This window comes from Zootoca vivipara, chromosome 3 (genome assembly GCF_965207765.1).
Source record: "Zootoca vivipara chromosome 3, rZooViv2.hap1.1, whole genome shotgun sequence".
Lineage (NCBI taxonomy): Eukaryota > Metazoa > Chordata > Lepidosauria > Squamata > Lacertidae > Zootoca > Zootoca vivipara.
The window spans coordinates 98,986,349-99,009,601 of NC_142586.1; the positions used below are offsets into that span (position 1 = coordinate 98,986,349).

Genomic DNA, 23,253 nt, shown 5'->3' on the forward strand with positions numbered 1-23,253 from the left:
ATAGTGGACGCACACACAAACTTGTACACTGCTGTCAGCGACTCTCTTAAAAAATGACGGCAGCAGCCTAAGAGCATAAAATCATACAAAAGCCACCAGAAACGACGAACTGAAGGCTAAAAAGCAGATCCGACAAGCCTCCGGGGGTGACTGCCACCTCTCCGATGACTTACCCTAATTAAACATTTTAACTCTGGAGTCGGGTAGCAAAAAGCCACACAAAGGCAGAGGGGAAACTATCTGCAGAGTGCGGCAAGTGAGCGAAATTTAAAGAGCAACATCCCCGTAAAATAAACTGCAATTCTAATCTGTGCTGCAGCTAAAAAAGAAAAATCTACACACATATCGCTTTTTCGCACACGCACAATGCCCTATCGATCTTGCAAGAAGCCGTTTCGCAGAGTGCGGGGAAAGAAAACTCTCGGAAGCGGACCAAGCAGAAAGCCGGAGCCCCGCGTGTTCATGCTCCCGAAGAACTACAACTCCCATGATGCTCCTTCCCGCTAGGCCGCCGAGCAAACCGCTGTTTCTATGGCGACCGGGAGTCCACCGAGGCCTAAGGACAGCCGCGTCGTTCCGGGGACGGCGGGGCAGCGATGCCCGGGGCCAGGTAAAGAGCGGGGCAGTGTGGGGAGGGCTTGTCTCCGCCTATGCTGCTCCGGCGGGCCTGCAGGCCGCTTTCCCTCAGGAAGGCAGGGCAGGGCTCGCCGCCTGCCAGTGTCCCGGCTTTTAGCTTCTGCAGGCCGCCTGCAGCTTTCCCGGAGGACGGGGGCATTATCTCACTCTCGACATCCGCGCCATGTCTTTCAAAGCGCTCTTATTCCGCTTTAAACGGGCGCCCCAAAAGAGGCCTGGGAAGTGTGGTTCGCCTGGGATACCAACCAGAGTAGGTGGGCCCAACTGGAATAAAATATTGGGAAGGGCCAGGTGAGCCCTACCCCACATAAGCAATCACAGGACACGGTGCACAATCACCATTTGAATGTCCATGGACTTGTGGGGTGGGTGGGTGGGTGGCTCAAATATTTTATTGGGGCGGGGAGGCAAAGGGTCGCCGGCCTTTAGGAGTTGGCACCTATGGACCAGAGCTACAGTTTCCATAAAGGCTGAACAATCACTCCCTCTTCCCTGGGAACTCCAAGAATTGCAGCTCTGTGGAGGGAAGTAATAATAATAGTAATAATAAATTTATTTATTTATACCCCGCTCATCTGGCTGGGTTTCCCCAGCCACTTTGTTGGGTGGCCTTCAACAAAAATTAAAAATACATTAAAACATCAGTCATAAAAACTTCCCTAAACAGGGCTGCCTTCAGATGTCTTCTAAATGTCAGATAGTTGTTTTTTATTTCTTTGACATCTGATGGGAGGGTGGTCTCCTAACACCCTGAACAAGCTACAGTTTCCTGTCCTTCTCCCCATCTCTTCAAAACTCAAAATTGTGGGTGCAACTCAGCAGTGATTTAATTGTATGCTTGTTTCTTATGGGGGGAAAAGTCCACTCCTCATCGGTACTGATACGGGGCCAGGGGGGAGGAGGCATTATAAAACTGGTATAGGGGGTGTTTTCCAGCACAAGTGCTGCATTATTTGTAAGGAACCTTCCTGGGGCTGTGCGTAAAAGGCAGAGGGAAGTGGGTTAATGAACACGCTACGAACATGCTTCATTTCTTTGTACTGTGAGCTTCCGTTCCAGCTGCACAAAATCCAGAGGTTTATGTATGCCTCCCTCCCAGTCGCTCAGTCCATTTAAACAAGAAGCACCATCACAGTTCAAGGAAACTTTCGAATTAGGCAAAAAGTACTAGAGAGCACAGGGAAGCTGATGAGGGGCATGACACAAGGACATAGCTGTCAAGTCTCCCGTTTTTCACGGGAAACCCCCGTATTTAAATCCATTTCCCGCTGTTATCCTGAATTGCAAAATATCCCGTAAATCCCCTGGATTTATAAGGAAGCAGCTCCTGCCGGCTAGGGAGGCTCCTCAGCTGCGTAAATGTACCAGCTCCTGGTTGGCTGCCTGCTCACTTGGCTTGCCAAGTGCTGCTGGAAATCGCCTCTGCGCATGCCCAGGCATGCGCAGAAGCAATTTCTGGTGCCCAGACATGCGGACATGGGCTGCCCGGCACTGGAAGTCGCTTCTGCGCATGTCTGATTTCTGGTGCCGCTCTGCCCGTGTCTGGGCACTGGAAATCGGGCAGAGCCAGCACTGGAAGTCGCTTCTGCGCATGTCTGGACATGCGCAGAAGCGACTTCCGGTGCCACTCCGCTGCTGATTCCTTATTTTCCAATCTGGAAGTTGACAGCTATGCACAAGGAGCATCCTGAGGACCAGACAGAGTGGCCTTGGGGGGGGGGTACAGGTTGGCTCACAGGGTAGAGGTTCCCTGCCCCTGTCATAACGGCTTGGGACCCTCATACTTACAGGATCGCCTCTCCTGGTATGCCTCGCGGAGGACCTTCAGGTCCACAAATAACAATATTTTTGAGATCCCGAGCCATAAGGTGGCTAGATTGGTCTCAACTAGGGCCAGGGCCTTTTCAGTATTGGCCCTGACTTGGTGGAACACTCTCCCACAGGAGACCAGGGCCCTGCAGGATTTGACATCTTTCCGCAGGGCCTGCAAGACGGAACTGTTCCGTCTGGCATTTGGGCTGGACTTAGTCTGACCACTATGTTTTCCCCTCCCTTATGGTTTTGATTTGGGCCATTTTAAAATGAGGCTGCATTTTTTTAAAAATTAAATCTAAATTGAATCCGCATTTTAATCAATTGTTTTTCTTTCTTTTACGTTTTATTGTAATTTTATTGATGTCAGCCGCCCTGAGCCCGGTTCTCACTGGGGAGGGTGGGGTATAAATAAAAATTTATTATTATTTATTATTATTATAAAATAAAAATAACTATCTTTTTCAGGGTGCTGTGAGTTGTTGAGAGTGCTACAAAATTTCCTGGGAAGAAGGATTTATTGTTAAACCACTCTGAAAATTGTAGCTGAGTGAGGAGAATGGGGGTCTCTTAACAACTCTTATCACTGCTAATAAACTGCAGTCCCCAAGATTATTAGGCAGAAGCCATAACTGTTTAAAGTGATATGAGACTGCATTAAATGTAGGGTGCAATTAGGCAGGAATAAAGCATCCAGACAAATATGTATGCTTATAGCAAGTGGGGGTGGGGTGGGGGAATCTAGTGCTAATTTACTAGCTTTCCCAGTATACCCGATGGGCTCCTCGTGACTTATAAACACAAGGCACAATTAGTTTCAATGAGGGAGAAATGGAGTAGAGTGTGTGGTGTGGGAGCAGAGCATCTTTATTAGAAGGTTGTTTTACATGAGGACTTTTTTATTTTTCCTTTGCTAGTGACACCTTGTGGGATATTGCTAAAGCGGATGTTGAAAAAAGAGAAAACCATGAAGGCAGCACAGATGGTCTGGAATGTTGGGAAAGATCACTATTCTTTATAGGAAATAAAAATGGGGTAACAATCTGTTTCATTTCACATTGTTATTATAGATATAAATTAAATAAATTTTGTTTACGTACTAACTGAAATTCTGTTATAGCAACAAGAAATATTTCCTACCTTGCAAAGCTGTATACTGTAATGCCTAATATTCATAGTGTTGCGATAAATGGCCTAACCTTAAATAACGCATGTTCTAGCTTCAGAGAGACTGACTAATCCCTAGAAGGCATCTTTTAAACCTAATTGCATTGTGGGGCAAGATGTTTTCAGCAATGGGGAGAAGAGAGTTAACTCCTTAATTTGTAAAGCCCAACTGCAGCCAGGGATGGGCAACTGCAGGCTAGATGAGGAAGGCCTGCTGGACAGCATCCAATCTGCAGGGTAGGAGATACTGTAGCTCTCCACCTTGGTCTGTTGGGTAATTTCATTTTTCAAAAATCATCAAGCAAAAATAGCCACCTCCTGTTTTTTCACAACTAGACACCAAAAACTGACAGATTCAACAGTACCTAAGTATGGGTAGACAGTGTCCACTTGCAATTTGTCTAATTTACAGTGCAGTTCTATTCTAGATGGATATACTTTAAGTGCCACTGATTCGAAAGAAAATAGTAGTTAAGTATGTTTATCCAGGACGGGAATGGTAAAAATGTTTGTATAACATTATAAAATTAGACTTAAGTCGTTGCTTAATTTATTTGTAGAAACTGTAAACATTAATTTTAAAGATAATTTTCAAAGTAAGCCACTTTACCCAGAACCTGATTTCTTAAAGCATGAAGAAATTATATATTGTTATTATGTATATTTCATGCATTCATTTTATTTCCATTCCATTACTTAAGCAATTCCAGTAGCAGGCGATCATTTGATCAACCTGTTATTTACAATTACCAATGGCGGATACAAATGGCTAAACTGATTGCTACTGTGATGCCTGTATTTTTAAGTTTCATGTTGCCATTACTAAATTTGTCATTTCTGATAATGGTAATAATAATAGCAGTGTAGATACACTCTGATAGAAAGTTGGCAGCTAACTTTCCTGTAATAAGATGACATATAATTGCCTACATTTGTAATTTTCAGGTATTTTATTAGAAATGATTAGAAGAATGCATTACAGCATGTAGAATGATATAATATTTATGCTTTAATGACATTACAATAGTATTCTTTGTTGTTTTTAATTTCTAGGGAAAGACTACTATTATACTGAGGTGCCTTGACAGGTATGTGTTTAAGTTTTGAGAAGTATCTCATATTTTCTGGGTACTCAAAATTCTAAATAACATCAACAGTTTCATTGTTGGAACATACCTTAACAGTGCGCCTTCAAACAGTGGAAATATGTTCCTCAAAACACTTGTCTAAAAACACTTATGATTTATTCTTACCAACACTGTAGCATTGCTCTCAGGGGCAGTCCTATCATTAGGTAGGTGGCTGCCTCAGGTAGGTGATGAAATGTATTGGACCTGCTATTCTACATAGCCCCTTTTGGATGACTATGGGAAGGTAGCAGTCCATTGGGTAAGACAGAGCCACCCTCCTGACCTTGGTGTTGCTTCAAGCTCGCTTGGACAGGGCACAGTGGTGGCGAGGTCAGGCCCATGTAGTTGCCCAGCAGAAGAGATCCACTGCTTCCACTGTTGTGCCCACACAACCTCAGCCTCACTGCTGCCATGCCCAGCCTCATACAGGTAGGTTGCAGTGAGAACAATGTTGAGAGGCTGGCTCCATGGCTCTGCCCCACCTCATAGGCTTCTGCTGTGGCCTCCACTACATATTGACTAGAGTGGTGCATCACATCCGTGATCCAGAGTCATTATGCTGGTTTGGGCCTATAGTCCGAAACACTTTAAAGAGTGATTATACTCAGAGCTGACCCATGGAAAGGAATGCATTTAAGTCCATTGATCTCAATGGGCCTACTCCGAGTATGGCTTAGTTGGATATTACTCGAAATTCTCTCCTCCTTTCCCAGTTGCTCTGCACCTCATATTTTGTAATGACACAGAATGGGAGACAGGAAAATGGTAACCCCTCTGGAATCCACCATGCATAGCAGTTTCTTCACCGCTTCCTAAGGCTGGCTATGATCTTTCATGCTTCACAGATTTCCTTTTCTCAGTATTTGTGATTGTATAGGTAACAAAAAAAAAAACTTTCCACACAGAGAGGCTCTTATTATGGTGTGGAATTCCTCTCTCTAAAATCTTGTGATATCTTCTTCTCCCTAAAATCTTGTGATATTTAATACAGTAGTGCAAGGTTTCAGTCGCTGGAGGTAAACTAATGAGGCATGGCATAGCATGACACATTGTATGCGAGGAAGTTGGTGTGCTTTTTAAAATATAAGGTATTAGCATATACCTTGTTTCTTTACGATGCAATCATATGCATGCCAACCCTCTTTCAATGAGACTTGGAGTACAATCCTAAGCAAGGGCGGATGGGATGGAGCAGCGGATTCCCAGCCTCACCTGCAACCAGCTCCTGCTGGGCTGGGAGATGCCTGCAGCACCTTCAGGCTGGTACAGCAGAGGATTCCAGATTGGGTTCCTCAGGAATTAGGCTGGCTCTGGATTTGTCACCAGCCCTGTTTTGCCCCACAACACCCCACTTTGGGGCCTTAAAATGCCTACAGCCAGCAGAAACACTTCCAACAGAAATGTACACTGCCCCACATTTCAGCAGGTTCAGAGGAGGCCCCCTGTGGCAGCATAGCCCCCCCAAAAAAATTGATGAAGAGCAGCAGAAAAAAACCCACCACATTCTAATTTCTTCCAGCATTGCAGATTTGAGGGGGTGGGGACGGGGAGGAAATATTGCTCTGTTCCTCCCAGCCAGGTAAGTAAGTATAGGATTGCAGCCTTTAATTTCCAGCATCTCTCTTATTTGCAAGCAAATAAAATTTCTGCTCAGCTCTGTATTTAATCCTCTAACCCTATTTTGCCAAATTTCCCAATCTTGGGAGTACTGTACTCAGATAAAACAGTTAGTTGTGCAACAGTTAGTTGTGCAAAAATATAAACAATTTACCCTTTTATCTTGGGTCATATCTTTATTGTATATTGCCATGTTCTAGTTTTTACATCTCAGTTCTCAAAAATGATTCACTAAGAGTGTGGGGTGGGTGGGCTGAATCCTTTTCAGTTTTGCCATCCCATGCAAACTCACTCCAAGAAACTTGGGAACCATTTTCACTGTTTTGTTTCCCCCTGTTGTTTGTAAAAATACTGTGTTGATAATAGGGCAAAATTAATTTTATTAATAAGGTTAAGGGGTGTGTGTGTAATCTTAATTTTTTCCAGGGATGAAATTCCAAAACCAACATTAGCTTTGGAGTATACATTTGGAAGAAGAGCAAAAGGGCACAATACCGTAAGTATACTGACAAACTAGATTATATAATCTCCTTTTGGTTCATCAGTAGTGTTATGTACCTCATCAAGCCTGCCCCTGGCATTTATGCAACCACATTCCAGACAGCACTCTAATTTGCAGTGGCCTTGATAGCTGGAGAAAGATGTGCATTTTTCAAACTTATTTATTTTAAAAAAATATCTATATACTGCTATTAATAAAAACAGCATTTTACAACAATCATACATAAAACCATGCAATAAAAACCAAATAAAAATTTAAAAAATCAGCTAAATATTATGGAAAGATGTATTCCATAATTGCCTGCATAAACCTAGTGAAATCATTGCTCTGCCTACTTTTGCCTCTGTTCCTGTCCACAACTAGCCTGTGGTCCCCAGAACATTTCTCAGAAGGTAATGTAGCTCCTAGGCAGAAAAAGGTTCCCTATCCATGACTAAGTGTGAAGTGTCTCTTAGAAGATCTTCTCACGTTTCATGTGTAAATCTTATATTCCAAAACCTGGTCAGCAAAATCCACTGCTGGCATTCTTCTAAACTCCTGATAAGACAACCCAACCTTCTCTGCTGGGTTTCTATCTGATGTCAGATCAATCATACAAGATGCATATTGCAATGTATGTTATGCATCAAAATCTTGTGCAAATGATTAATGCAAATAAACTTTTTTTCCAGCCCAAAGACATTGCTAATTTTTGGGAACTAGGTGGTGGAACTTCATTGTTGGACTTGATTCCCATACCAATAACTACAGCTCACATAAGGTAATGAACCAAGAACTTGGTAATTTCATAATTAATCTCCACTATCTTTTTATAACAGCTCAGTTCTTCCATTGAACTTCAAACTTCAACTTTACTCATTTAGAAATGTTTATTACTCTTCCTCATTTGTGGTCTCTAGGTTTTTGTCCTGCACATGTGGGACCTGGAATTGAATACATGGCGTATAGTCAATACATGTTCCACTGGCGAACAATAGTCAGTCATACCTTCATCTGTGTCAGTTTCACCACTTTGTCATTCATTGCGGCTGGAGATCTGTGCATACTTACCGGAAGTGAACTGAATGGAACTTACTTCTGAGTTGACATGTATAGGATTGTACTTCCAGTTGCTGTTTGAAATTTATACCCTCTACTATCTATAGAACTACATTCTGTAGTGGGGTGTGATGGTTAGAACGCTGAGCTGGGACCTGGAAAACCAGGGTTTAGATCCCCACTCAACTATGAAGCTCACCAGGGGACCTGGAGCCAGTTTCTATCTCTGCCTTACCTACCTTACATGATGGTTCTGAGGATACTAAGACGGGGGAACCATATTTGCCGCCTTAAGCTCTTTGGAAGAAAGGTGGCGTATAAATGTAGCAATAACATTTTGAAAAAATAAAGATGGTTTATTAAAAGAAAGATACCTGGCTCAGAAAGTAGCTCTATTTAAGGAAAAAAGAGAAAGACATATTCTCAAAACACCAACTACGAGAAAATACAGAAAATACTACTGTTGTGGAAGGAGACTAGCTTCTCTCCCAGCAGCTGTAAGCTTTATTCATTAGAAGAGGAAGAAGAAGAAGAAGAAGAAGAAGAAGAAGAAGAAGAAGAAGAAGAAGAAGAAGAAGAAGAAGAAGAAGAAGAAGAAGAAGAAGAAGAGTTTGGATTTGATATCCCGCTTTATCACTACCCGAAGCGGCTAACAATCTCCTTTCCCCTCCTCCCCCACAACAGACACCCTGTGAGGTGGGTGGGGCTGAGAGACTTCAAAGAAGTGTGACTAGCCCAAGGTCACCCAGCAGCTGCATGTGGAGGAGCGGAGACACGAACCCGGTTCCCCAGATTACGAGTCTACCACTCTTAACCACTACACCACACTGGCTCTTTCATCTATTCTTGCAAATATCCCAGAGCAACATTTTAGGTTTCCAACAATGCTTGAGATACAAGGGAGAGATAGGGACTGGTTGAAGACCAGCTGCCATTGCACATAATTGCTTAATGTAGATTTAAAACTAGCTTTCCTTTCAACCCAAACAAACCACCTAACCAATAAATTTTGTGTTGCCTGTCAATACAAGTCAATGTACTGGTTGGCTTCCTTCTGCTCTCAACGGGACATTTAGTGGGGAAAGGCTATATAGGGGCTATTGTGGAGAAGGCCCTAGTCCTCTCTTCTCAGTGTAGTTACACTTGAGGGAAGATATTAAATTGATTTCTGTGTGCATAACTGTGAAAAATCAAAGTGATTTTCATGTGGATGGGTAAGATAGTTACCTGGTGTTTTTTTTTACAGCTGCTGCAGATGAATTACAATTAAAATCAACATTAGGGTGTTGGTGTGGGGAGACGCGGACCACTTTTTGGTCTAAAGAATTTGAAATGATGAACTTAGGCTAGCCAGATGCTTTGGTCTGAAGTTCAAAGTTTCATGCAAGCTAGAGCTCCTATTTCCCCTGTTTCTTAAAAATTTTAAGAGGCTGGTTGAGACAGCTTTATTCATCTCTTAACTATTATAACTAAAAGTGTCACCTTGGATATTTGCCTTTTTTAGATGTGTCACTAACCCATGGTGCAGCACTACATCAACAATTGGAAGCAAGTGTCAGGTGTGCATGCTTCTCCACCCCAACACAGTTTCATTTTTGAACTAACCACAGTTTGTTGTTGTATATTTATTAATTTGTCCATTCAGTTTTTATCTCACGCTTACTCCTCAAGGAGCCCAGGGCTTAACTGTGTGAACTGCAAATAACTGGTTAGTTTAAACTATGATTTGTTGAAACAAGCAAGCATCAGTGCTTGTTTCCTTGTTACTTGTCAAGTTCATAACTCCTTACCTCTAGCAATGCTACTCCATCTAATTCTCCCAAACAGTTCACTCAGCCCATAGTAACCAGGTTTATAAATTCAGCTAATAAAATATCATGACAAAGAATTTATAGTAGAGTACAAATCATGTACCTCTTAATGAGGGTGAAAGAGGAGAGCGCAAAATATGGTCTAAAGCTAAACATTAAAAAACTCAGATCATGGCCACTGGTCCCATCACCTCCTGGCAAATAGAGGTGGCAGAAATGGAGGCAGTGAGAGATTTTACTTTTTTGGGCTCCATGATCACTGCAGATGGTGACAGCAGTCACGAAATTAAAAGACGCCTGCTTCTTGGGAGAAAAGCAATGACAAACCTAGACAGCATCTTAAAAAGCAGAGACATCACCTTGCCAACAAAGGTATAGTTAAAGCTATGGTTTTCCCAGTAGTGCATAGTTAAAGCTATGGTTTTCCCAGTAGTGATGTATGGAAGTGAGAGCTGGACCATAAAGAAGGCTGATCACCAAAGAATTGATGCTTTTGAATTATGGTGCTGGAGGAGACTCTTGAGAGTCCCATGGACTGCAAGAAGATCAAACTTATCCATTCTTATTCAGCCCTGAGTGCTCACTAGAAGGACAGATCCTAAAGCTGAGGCTCCAATACTTTGGCCACCTCATGAGAAGAGAAGAATCCTTGGAAAAGACCCTGATGTTGGGAAAGATTGAGGGCACAAGGAGAAGGGGACATCAGAGGTCGAGATGGTTGGACAGTGTTCTCGAAGCTACGAACATGAGTTTGACCAAACTGCGGGAGGCAGTGCAAGACAGGAGTGCCTGGCGTGCTCTGGTCCATGGGGTCACGAAGAGTCGGACACGACTAAGCAACAGTAACAACAACAAATCATTTTCTGGGCAAACATTGTTTCCATATTTAATGTAATTTGCTTAGCTTGTGTGGGTTGGGAAGTTTGTTTTTTGCTCATCCAAACTGCTGTTTAGATGCCAGTGTATGAGATACAACTTGTGTAAAGAACATAATAGATGTCTTTAAAAATGTTAGGATGTCTTTCTGTTCTTTTTGTAGGACATTTGCTATCGTTCTTGTCCTGGATCTTTCAAAGCCAAATGAACTGTGGCCAACCATGGAGAGCCTTTTACAAGCCACTAGGAAGCATGTAGACAGAGTTATAACAAAACTGGGACAAACAAATCCTAAAGCAGCTACTGAAATTAAACAGAGAATATGGAACAATCTGCCAAAGGATCATCCAGTAAGAACTAGTATTTTCTCCAGATGTCACAGGCTCATACACAGTTAAAGATAATCGCTTTGAGAATCATAAACAATTCCTTTAGATTTTTATGCATGACTGAAAATCCATTTGATGTAGAAGAACTTGTTCAGTGGAAAATTATAGCAATTTAATGAAAATTCAGTAGGAGCAGAAACAAGGAAAGAAGGTTTCTTATATATTCTTGTTAGACATCTAATGTGATTGTTATGGCATGTTACAACAATCAAAAGAAACAGTTTTACAGACGCAGTTTGATATTGATTTTATAATCTCCTTTTGAAATGAAGGTGAAAACTAGAATGTACAGAAGTTATCTGGCAAAGCAACTCACTGAAGCTACAGATTTGAGGAAAGGGTGTAGTTATAACAGCCTTCAGCACGACTCTATACTTTGCATTTATTCAAGTGTCTATCACAGACTCAGTGCCTTTTGATAATGTGACAACTAATTAAATTATAAAATTTCAGGGATGTTAACATAAGCCCTTGAAATTCAATTGCTAATGTGCTCTCTTGAAGAAAGTAAAATAGATTGCCGAAGATGCAATTGAAAAGGTGCCTGGCATCATGCATTCATCTTGTACAAATGTTGTGTGTATGCGGTGTCTAAACAACGTATATATATATATTCTATAGTGCACAATTCAAGGGTGTAAAAATAATACTATAAAGTAGCTATTAATGTGAGCAAAAGATGAACATGAATAAAAGACCCAATAGATACAGATTTGCTTCCTTTATGACTTTCAGTAGCCCAGTTCATCTTTTTTTTAAAAAAAAGAAATATTTTTCTCCCTTGCTTCACCTATCACACTGATCCTAACTCACACTCCTGAATGGAAGGAGTCACACCTTGCGGTGCATGAATTTCAACTAGATCATATATGATAGACGACCACCCAACAAGAAGAAACTCCTTCCAAGACCCCTGCTCAAGTTTCATCCATTGCAGCTTCTGTAGATGCAGAATTTCCATGTGCAGCTCAGTTGAGCTTATATTGGAGGAGAATAAGAAAGAGGATTTCTTCCTACCTCTGGTGGAGCAAATCCTAGCTGCTCTGCTTGTCTTGAGCTTAAGCATATGTAAGGAGTGAAACTTCAGGGATTCATTCCCTAGGCTTGCCTCTTTCCATAAGGAAGAGCTAGCATGGAAAACCATTTGTAAAGTCAATGTGCTCTTGCCACATTGGGGTTTTGGTGTACCCGTCTAAGTAGGGGTGAGGCCCCTTCACAGGTTGGACTGAGTTAGGGTGAAACTAATTTGAATTCTTCCTACTTAAGACATTGGTGACTTACTTGAAGTTTATATTTACCCATAATACATTAATGGCTGTACGGTCTTAAATTCTCCTTATTTCCAAAAAATTATGCAACAATGGAGCCCATGTGTGAACTATTTTGAAGCCATCTCAGCATGTTCTTATCTGAAAAAAGGGATTGCAAAAAATGTTATATAAGTATTGCCACTTTCTTAACAGGATCGTGAACTGATTGATCCGTTTCCAATTCCACTAGTCATAATCGGGAGCAAATATGATATGTTTCATGTAAGTAATATATCTGTTACAGTTTTTCCCCTCCGTTATATTGTGGTAGCCAAGAATCCTTTTTTATTGATACTTTCTCTCTGTGTGTCCAAAATCAGAAGATTAAAATGAACAAAATGGCAATTACAGCCATATGTAATTACCATCCATAGCATTCATCCTCCAGAAACAATAATAATATATTTATAATAATGAAGAAAATAAGACAAAATATGAATGACATATGCTAGGAATATACCAACAGTGAAATATTTAATTATGAATGGTATAGATTAAGTTTATCTCACCTGTAGTATACCACCATTCAGCTCCACAATAGAGTAAGGTTGAATTGTATCATATTATCTTATTGCTAATTTTTAGACCTTTCCATTGCATATTATACCCACTCTGCTCGCCAACCCCTTTTCCAGTACCCTTCCTGCATGCTTGACCAAACTATCCTCCCTTTACACCTCACCCACTCCCTCACCTATTCCCCCCAGCTCACCCCAAGCCACTGTTTGAAGTCCTGCCCTCCCCTTCATTAAACAGTCCTCCTTCTGGCCTGCTGTTTTTCATGCCGGAATTGGCATGGCAGCATAGGAAAGTATGGGGAAGGGCCGTGGCTCAGTGGTAGAGCTTGCATGCAGAAGGTCCCACTTTCAATTCCTAGCATCCCTTGGTAGGACTGAGAAACCCTAATGTGCCTCTGCCAGTTGGGTTAGAATTAGACGGTGAGTCTGGCTCTGTATAAAGCAGCTTCCTGTGTTCCTATACATTTCCCCTTTTTTTATGTTGACCTTCAGGTCCCATTCTCTCCTTTAGCACATGCCCTTTAGGTTATTTTGTAGAGTTATCTTTGAAGATGAACAGCCTGTTCATATGCGGCGGTGGCGTTTCTGACAGACAGTATTTATTTTTAGCTGAATCTTAAGCTTGCCTCCCCAGCAAATGTACGCAGCCTGCCATCACTTACCCACTGACTGGAAGTATAAACGTGTCTGAGATGACCTGCTCTCCCCAGAACTGAATTGTACATAAGTCTTCTAAACTGCTGCTATTGACAGCTGTCAACGGATATTAGCCACAATGGCTATATTCTGCCTCCACTGCCAGAGGCAGGATGCCCTTGAATACCAGTTCCTGGGAATCACTGGTGGGGAGAGTGCTTTCAGGCTTTCCATAGGCATCTGATTGGCCGCTCTGAGAACTGGATGCTAGAATAGATGGGCTATTTCCCTGATGCAGCAGGTAGTTCCCAAGAAGATGTGATGTATGGTGCCTTTTAATCTGGTCCCTACCTTGCTTGATCTTAACTTAGTACTATCCTCAAGTCCTTTTACTCTCTTACTCCTCCCTCAACTGGGCCAACCTCTGCACACTTGATCAATAGAAAACACTTCGTTGTACTGTACCTGTCTCTTCACAAGTGGTGATGATTTATCATCAGATACGTATGGTGATGCTGGTTCTTTCAGAGTCTGCTTTTAATTCATTTCTCATCCTTTTTGTTTTTATAACCACAACACCAAACTGCAGTCTTACCTTTCGTGCACTGTTTGAGCACATGCAGGCAGGACATGTATTTGGAGAAACATTCATTCTTGGTCCCCTAGGTGGCAGCATAGTGCATTCTAGGCAAGTCACCTGTTATTGATGCATAATTCCTAGTAGCGCAAGCCTAGGTTTCTTTGTTTGCTTCCTTTATTTAGCAGCCAACGTTATTGGTTGCTTCTGAATGGAGTATAAATGACATTTTTCCAAGATTGTTAAGCTGCATTCCTGTAAAGCAGAATAAATAAGCCCTTGTGAGGCAAAGCAAAAATGTGTCTCTTTGGGAAATATATGCATATACTATTGAAATCCTTTGCTCTTCCCTGGTCATCCTCTTGCTGTGCTCATCTAAGCTATGGTTTAGTTTAGCAGGTCATCTAAACCTGAGCTTGTGCTTTAGCTCTCTTCGGACAAGCTGTAACCAAGATTTATCCTATGGCCTACACCTTGTGCTGTGCCTGAGTGAGCTGAGCCATAAGCCTGGGTTTAAACAATACCAAACCATGGTTTAGCTTAGCATAGCACAATAACAGAATGACCTGCGAGGAACAAAGTGGTCAAAGTCTACTCTCTGGAAGCCCACACATTTATTTGTTAGCAAATGTTGACTTAGTGTTACATGCAAAGGAGGGCAATGTTATGTCGCATTGTGAAAAACTGTAAAATTATTAATTAGATTTTTTTTTCCACCCTAACCGCCCTCTTTTTTTAAAAGGAATTTGATTCGGAGATGAAAAAAATAATATACAAGACACTTCGCTTTGTTTCTCATTATTATGGAGCATCTTTAGTGGTATGTATATTATTGTATTTCATGGGCACAACCCTGCCACAACCCTTTCAACTCGTATTCATTTCCCAAACAAACAAAGAAAGAAAGAAAGAAAGAAATTAAAATAAAATAAAATAGCCCAATGTGTGGGTTAGTCTTACCATGACCTGATGATTGTTGGCTTGTGATGGCACAGAGGTGAATTTTTTCACTAGTAGCACTGGTATTGTGAAATGCACTCCCTACTGAGATATGAGAAGCCTCATCTGTATTGGCATTCTGCCGGCTTTTGAAGACATACAGCCATTCCTTTAATCTCTTGACCTGAGTCTCCTGTTTTAATTGCTGTTGTTTAATTTTGTTTTACTGCATATTTTATTTATGGACATTTATATGTTAATGTTTTAATGGGATTGTTTTATTGTGTGTTTTTGGTAACCATGTATTATAACAGTGTTGTGCAATAGTTTATTATTATTATTATTATTATTATTATTATTATTATTATTATTATTTTGGGGCATTAAGCGGTCCTATGATGAATTTTGAGTGACTCGGGAGTAGTATTTTACTATGCTTACTAGGAGAAACATAACACAAGTTTTATGCTTTGTTCACAGTTCACCAGCAAATCTGAAGCTCTGCTCCTGAAAACGCGTGCTCTCATTAACCATTTAGCATTTGGCTTTGATAGGAGGTAAGCTAAACAATTTCCTACAATTGGCAAGCTCTCCCAAAACCTTCTATTGGCTGGATACTGGCAATTTGTAAAAAAGGAAAAGGAAAAAATAAAATCTGTCAGCTTTTCTGTTTAATACAGGATTCTTGCTCATAGATCTATATAAAGGCTGATAAAACAGTTTCAGGAAAATGCTTTCAAATGGGCTTGTTGGTCTAGGTGGGTGGCTAACTTGTGGCCTTCCAGCATGGCCGATGCTCAGGAATGACTGAAGTTCTAGATCTAGCCCAGCAACATCTGGAGACACCACAGGTTAGCCACCCAAGGTCTTAGGGGTGTTTCTCCACTTTGGGTGTGAGAATCCTGGGCAAAATTACCATTGTGGGAAAGAGGCCTATTTTCATGTGAAGGACACACCAATAGCTCAGTGATAGAATTTGCATGTCCAAGTCCCTCAGTTTAGTTTATAGCATCTCAGATGACAAGGCTTGAAAAGGTCCTGCTGAAATGTTGGAGATCTGCTAATAGAGTAGACTCAGGCCCAAACAACGCAGAATGTTGATTACATGGTTTGTCCTTGAGTACACAGTATTTCTTTCAAAAACAAGGTGGGCGGTGGGTCCAGACTGGGCCTTTGGCACTGGGGAATTTAGCACATTTCCCTCTCCTCCAGTCCTGATCTGAATTTGGACCTCCATGCCTGCAAGGGTGGGTGAGGGGAGCTCCCATTCAATCCCATTTGTCAGAAGGACTGCTGCTGAAATAAAAATAAAAATTGGAGCTTTATAGAAAAAGCTAGGAGGGGAAATGGATCTGTCAAAGCTTCCATCAGCAGAAAGTAAACTTTTGCTGTCCATCAGTTCTATTGATTTGAATGGGACACAGTTGTAACGGGGGGGTGGGGGGTGGAATACTGAATTTTCTAAAAGAAAAGAAAAGAAACAAATACAATTACAGTCAAACAATACAAAATAAATCATAAATTAGGAAGGCGAGACAACTGGTGGTTGGACCAACTCAGTTCTCATTCAAGCAAATACATGTGTTTAAGGTCATAGTTGTAACTTGCCTTTCTTGGAGTGTGCTTTTTGTCAGTTTTGGTAAATTCTGATCTATATTCATTTTGTTCCGTTCATGGTTTTTAAGCAAATCCATGTCAGTGGACCAGAACAAGCCACTCTTTATCCCAGCAGGAATGGACTCTCTTAGTCAAATAGGTGGGTGATTTTCTTATCCAGCATATTATTATTATTATTGTGCATATAGCTTTTACAATTAAGAAAATACAAGGCTGAAGCGGACAAAAGTGAACAATGAATTCTGAAACGTCTACAAAATGTATTTGTGTATAATGATTACTTGAGAAAAACGATCAGAAAGTTTTAAGAAGGTACAGCAATGTTTAACAACAACGCTATACATATTTATTGAAAAGTAAGCCCTGCTAAATTCAGTGGGACTTACTCCCAGGAAAGTGTGTAAAGTACACAAAGGATTGCAGCCCTAGTATAACAGCTTCTATGTTGAAAGCTTAGTGCTTATCTTCAGGAACCTGTTTCTTACATATCTGCATAACGACCTTCCATGTAGGACATTTTGTACTTTCTTTTCATCAGTTTTGTTAAATTATTGAGGGGAATACATTCAGACAAGTAGCTTGTTTGCCATTTGAATGATGGAGTGACCATTGTTACAATTCTTATAATAACTAGGTCCTCCTCCTGCTTCCAATAGTGATATTGGAAAGCTGCATGCACAGACACCTATGGATCTATGGAAAAAGGTGTTTGAGAAGGCATTTCCACCAAAGGTGTGTATACATTTTTAGTTCTTTAATGTTCTTATCAACCTTATTTCTTTTCACGGTACTTGTTAATTCTTGTGGCTGCACTGTTGTGCCCAAGCCAGATTATTCAGAAGTAAAGTAATTTCATTGGGACTTCTAGTTACGGAAGAATTGAAACTTTAAGCTTGGTACTGGCTTTGCTTTTTGTGCACAGCTGTTTTCATTTCCTAATTCATTGATCAAGATTTAAACCTTGAGCCAGGGGTTCCTAGTTTAGATGTAATAGGAACCTGCAGCTTAACCCCCGCACCCAAGTGTTCAGCTGTGGACTGAGTGCCTGGGCACAATGCTGATTCTCACTGTAATAAATCATGGTTTATTAGGCCTGAACTTTTACATCTGAACTGGGACACTATGTCACAGAGAACATAGACACAAGTCACTTCTTGTGATCTTTGTAGGTTCATTCTTGTTGTGGCAAAATAAATGCAAGCTGATATAACCTTTGTGAACTGAAGGGACTAGGCCAGGGGTCCCCAGACTTACCCGCCTTCGGGCTGGAGGGCGGGGGAGTGTGCGCGCAGTGGGCCGGAGGGTGGGGGAGTGTGCGCCAGTGCGCATGCGCACACCCATTTACTGGCGCGGTGGCGCGCTTCCAGGCCGGAAAAATCGCCGAAAATTGTTTGTGCGCATGCGTATGGGCCTCCCCCGACCCGGAAGTGCACCTCCCCCGACCCGGAAGTGCACTGGAAATGACCTCTTCTGGGTCGGGAGAGGCCCATACGCATGCGCAGAAACGATTTTCAGCGATTTTTTTCAGATCTGGAAGCGCGCCGCCGTGCAGCGCGCTGCAAGAGCGGGCAGCGGGCGGCGGGGGTTGTCGCTGGCCGGATTGGGAGGCCAATTGAGCCGCATCCGCCCCCCGGGCCGTAGTCTGGGGACCCCTGGACTAGGCTGTTTCATACAGTTGTCTTTGAAACATGTGGACCTGCTGGAGGGGTTCACAGTGTCACCAGGATCACTTGGAGGTGCCTGTTACATGAACTAGCTTCTTTGCACAGAGGGTTGAGTATTTTACAAGGCGTGTTTAGCCCCCATAAGGAAAAATAGTGTATATATGTAGCACATCCCAGCTTGGTTGCAGTCATGCAACTGGTCCTTCATTACACATATAGAAGAGGGAGCTATATGAACCAGCCTCTGCAGTTTGTACAGGTTGATGCCTTAAACCTATCTATGGCAGAGATGCAAGCTCTAGGGATATTTCAAGTCACACCTGGGGGAAAGCATGGGGCTACATTTTACTCTTTCACCTGCCCTTATTTTAGAATGTCGGAGTTTTCAAAGAAGTCAAGGACCCAGCTCAAGATCCACAATATGGTGAATATGAAGTCGATGCTATGCGTGCTCAGAAGAACCAGGTATGTCACCATGCTACAGCAGTCGTTCAATAAAATAAAAATAAAAAATCTCACGGGTATTTCTCAGGTGCTGTAGAACTGCCCAGATGTATGTACCTTTGAACATTCATTTATAGCTGCAAGTCTCATTTTAACCATAAAGTTTGCTCAGGTGGCCTTGGACACACCATCATCTCTCAGCCTAACCTGATATTATTGAAGGTTATTCTATAAATAATTCAGATAATTCTTTTAAGCAACCTGCTTCTACAGCAAAGTAAGCCACACTGACAGCAGTTGCAGACGTGGAAGAACTTTGAGTGTTACCTCCAGGGTTTACCTCCAGGGCAGTTTTCCAAGTTGCATTTTCTAAAGGGGAAAGGTAGCTTTGCAAAATGCCACAGCATAGTTCTTAAACTAAAGTAACCCCATATTTTCTCTGGAAGTTTCATAACGCTCCAGCTAAGGTTACTCAAGTTTAGTTGAGGTTCACATCAGTGAACATGCCTACAAACTTGAGCCAGTAATTATCTAGTTGATTTCACAGTTTTATAGTATAGTATAATCTACAGCAAAATAGACAAACTCTAGACTACTTCCAGTATTGGAAAAATTTGTTTAGGCTGCCAGGTTTATTCCAGGGCATTAATTTAGAGTTACCTCTGCAAGTATTTCCATTTTAAGTCATTTTGCAAAATTAATCTCAGTTGAAATTATTTCTTGTAGATTGCAAGTAGTGTATAATTAATGACTAATGTAGTCCTCAGACATTCTATTGAATTGATTTTAATGTGTCACCCAAAATAGAATGTTCAGTTTAATTGCTTGTACATACATTTTTTGCTTTACATTCATATTAAGGTTATGATTTTGGATGGTATTTTTATTAAGTAAAATAGGCTACTAGTAAAAGTTGATTAAATCATATTGAAAATTAATATTTTCCCAGGTGTTTCCTAGTTTCAGTGCTCTTTTCTTTTATAAAGATTTTAATCTGTATTGATGCCATTGGAAGTTGCTGTAGCTTTTGTTGTTGCTACTATTATAGCGAAAAAATGGTAATAGACAAGTTTCTGTAAAAAGAAAATTATCTGCAGTTATTTCCCTAAAATTTCCATCTTGGAGTTCAGTTATTATAAGATTATTATAACATTTGAACTGCCCTTTATGAAAACATTTTGGGATTTTTGTATTTCATTTGATCTTAAAAGCTGCGAGATAACCCTGTATATATCTGCAAGAAAACAATTCCCTGGCTACATTCAGTTTTTAAATGCATTAGGATTTCCCATAATTATATGAAAATTGAGAGTGAAATGGCCCTTATCTCAAGAAGTAAGTATTAAATGCTTCAGAAAAGCTAATCTTTTTTCCTTCCTTTTTGTACTCCTTTGTTCCATACATAAAGCATTTATATAGAGAGGAGCATTTATGTTAAAGTTATAGCGTCAAACATAATGCTTTGTATTTCTGTTTCTTGAAGGTATTCATGCATGGTAGCTTTTTATTCCAATTGAAAAGTAGACTTTTGTGCATTTCTTCCTGATCATTTTATGTTGCTCTTTGGACTCAGAATGACTATCTGTAGAGTTTAATATACTTCTCATAGTGCTGCTGACATTAGGGACCACACACCTGCAGACTGTAACCAGACTCTCATTTCTTAGCAAGCTTTCTTAACAGCAATACATAAAAGAAACGGTCCCGTTCCCCCTACCCAACCCCCTGCCGGGCATCCATTGATCCATTAGAGCTTATTTGGACCTCTCTCTTTTTTTGGTAGTGATCTGCACCAGACACATAGCCTATTTCATCCAGACGTTAGAAATACACCATTGCTATAATACACCCAAGGCCCCAATCAGGATGCTTTTCCGTCTTTCTCGTGGTTTTCTCTGGCCTAACAGTTTGCTCACTGTACAATGATAGTTGTTCAGATGCTTGAAGGCCATTTAATTGTGCTGTTGAAACTTTAAAAACCTGAGCAACCTAAGCAGCAATTGTAGCTCCTTTAACCTAGCTCCCTTCCAGCACCCCCAGCGCAACCGAATACCGTAAAGAAGCATTAACCTGTCCTTCCCCGCAGCACTCTTGATACAGGTAAAATCATGATGTTGGAGGCATCAGGATCATTTGGGAGTACAGGCTTTAACTGTTTCCCCTCATCACTCCAGATGCAACTAAAATCTCTGTCTCTGAGCAGCTGATAGCAGTGGGAAATTGCATACAAGGGCCCAGTCCTATGTAACAGCCACAAAAAAGTGATGAAGGCACACGACTGTAACAACAATGTATTGATAAGTTTACAATTAAGTAGGATGAAACATCATTACAATTGCAAGGTGTGAATGAACTAATGAATACTGTATATGGATTGACTGGAACTACTAGTCAGATGCACAAGAAAAATTAGAAATGAGCACAATGCATTTCAGAAATTATATTTATTTAATAAATCCATATGGCACTTCTTTTAAAATACCACGGCAGCTTACAACTTATAAGAACAATTCAGAACCATATAAAATATCAAGCATTCACTACTTCCAAAGACACTTCTGTCAGCTAGTAATCCCAATAAAAAATGAGGCCTCTGCCAAGTTGTGCAAAATTACAAAAAGAATATGGGTGCTGATGTAAGTCAACTAAAAATGAAGTTAAGTGTGATGAAATGACCATGATCATATAAGTCTGATCTGCCAGAAATATAAACTATGTGGTTTTTGTAAGTGGTGGTGGTAAGTACCTTTCTGCTATCCATTCACCAAGGGCAAACCAATTGTAAAAGACTTGTGGAGATTTATGGATATGTGAACCAAATGGTGTTGTGCAGAAGAAAAACCCACCTCCACATCTGTGTGGTGCTCCTGTTAACACTGCAGAGTGCTCAGCACTGGCAGCTCTGCCAAACCCACTTTGGACAGGAAAAACTGAGTCCCGACACTTCCCCAACCCTTAAAGGGTGGTGCATACTGCTACGCCTATAGGAAAGATACTTGCAGCAGCATGCAAAGCATCCCTGCAGCATGGGGGTGCTCTAGACTGCGCTAATAATCAAGCGGGTCACATCAAGGGGTCCAGTTTCTAACAGGTGACATTCAGATGCGTTTGGAAGATTCCAAGCAACATATGGAAGCAAAGACTGGTTGGTTTGCCCCTGGAATATGGTGTTCATAGCTATATGCATTTGATGATAGAGCTCCCATTTAGCAAACTCTGTGTTGCTGGTCACTTGGGAGATCTGCATCCCTAGGCTGCACTTGAGGGAGCAAGTGAACATCATTTCTTAGTTTAGTAGCAGGTGGATAATTGCTCTTTGAAACCACAAGTAGTAGATAATGAAAAGTAAAATGATACGGGTACAATTAGAATAATGGACTTCAGTAATTTTGCGGTGGATCTCAGTATTAGAATGGCATATACAGCATGACATAAAAAGATAAACTGCCGTGTGTTTAGTGTTATGAAAGGCATACATGAGAGCTGCTTTAATCATGGCTAATTCGCTGTGTGCCGCAATCTGGATTTCTTTTACAACTCATTCATAATTAAGATATATAGATACCGCTGATACATTCCATGCAGTTTAGACCCTGCTGGGTGTTTGGGCTTATCTTGCATACAGTGTTTCTAAAATGCCATCTTTTATGTCTTTCATTTTTTTATGAATACTGATTTATATGCAATGATGATAGTAATGATAGCGGAGACTGGATGAGATCCAAAATTTGCAATATGTTGCAGAATAATAATAATTTATTACATTAGACGCTTTTTTCTTCAAAAATGAAACTCAAAACTAACTTACAAAAAACTAAACATTAAAAACTGTTTCAATATTTGTTTCCATTTTAGGAACTAGAACAGTACAAAAGAAATGCCTCTAAAACCTGGAAAGAAATGGAGTTTGATTCTTGACTGAGAAGATTTGAAGCTGCATTTCATACATTTGAGATTATGTTTTGTACACTTGTAAAATGCGTTTAAAAAAAACACCATCATAAATACTTAATTGTGGTCATTGTTGTTTAGTAGATTGTGCCAGAATCACTTCTCTTAGTTAAGCTCAGTAAGAGATGACTCAGATGTTGCAAAATATTTGAAGAAAAGCAGACACATACTGTGTCATTTAACATCAGATAACTGGTTTGTGAAAAGTTCAAAGGACATTCTGAACATTAATCTTAACAGCAGGTCGATGCCCTTATCCTCAGTTTCACCTTTGCTGCATCGCATTAAGGTCAGTGTGAGATTGTGAGATTTTTTTCCTCCAATTGAGACACAATTCTCTGGATTTTGCCAGCCTAATATGATAAAATTTGCATTTCTACTTAGACTATTGGAAGGTTTGGGCTGTTGGACTTTAGTTTTTAACCATTAGAAATTCTTTATGGATTTTTTTATTTGCTTGTTTGAATTGAAGTATTCAGCAAAACTATATGATCTTAAACAGAATGCAAAGGAAATTTCTATTTTTGTATGACTTTTGTAAACTGCTGTTTTGAACCTTTTTGACATTTCCACAAATTAATGCAGTTGGTCATTTTTAAAATAAAGATGATCCCCCCCC

General features: G+C 40.8%; 1 protein-coding gene across 4 annotated transcripts; it reads left to right on the forward strand.

Annotated features, from left to right (window-relative positions):
* Positions 1-533: 533 nt before the first annotated feature.
* DYNC2LI1 (dynein cytoplasmic 2 light intermediate chain 1) lies at positions 534-22,695 on the forward strand. 4 transcript variants are annotated; one of them, XM_088666746.1, is made up of 13 exons: positions 534-886; positions 3,366-3,483; positions 4,669-4,703; positions 6,789-6,858; positions 7,536-7,624; positions 10,753-10,939; positions 12,442-12,510; positions 14,762-14,839; positions 15,439-15,515; positions 16,644-16,714; positions 17,210-17,307; positions 18,612-18,704; positions 22,539-22,695. In XM_088666746.1, exons 1-13 carry the CDS (start codon positions 651-653, stop codon positions 22,599-22,601), a joined length of 1,284 nt encoding a protein of 427 aa, XP_088522872.1. In that variant the 5' UTR covers positions 534-650; the 3' UTR covers positions 22,602-22,695. The 4 variants fall into 4 exon arrangements, with proteins under 4 accessions (XP_088522872.1, XP_088522873.1, XP_034967094.1 ...); XM_088666747.1 differs by having other exon boundaries at positions 17,232-17,307; XM_035111203.3 differs by having other exon boundaries at positions 534-610.
* The last annotated feature ends 558 nt before the right edge of the window (positions 22,696-23,253 follow it).

What these genes read in the sequence shown, in the direction of transcription:
- DYNC2LI1 (XM_088666746.1), top strand. Translation starts at nt 651, where the DNA reads ATGCTGCTCCGGCGGGCCTGCAGGCCGCTTTCCCTCAGGAAGGCAGGG. An exon ending in ATACTGAGGTGCCTTGACAG is followed by an intron (nt 4,704 to 6,788) that starts GTATGTGTTTAA and finishes AATTTTTTCCAG; the next exon opens with GGATGAAATTCCAAAACCAA. An exon ending in GCAAATATGATATGTTTCAT is followed by an intron (nt 12,511 to 14,761) that starts GTAAGTAATATA and finishes TTTTTTTAAAAG; the next exon opens with GAATTTGATTCGGAGATGAA.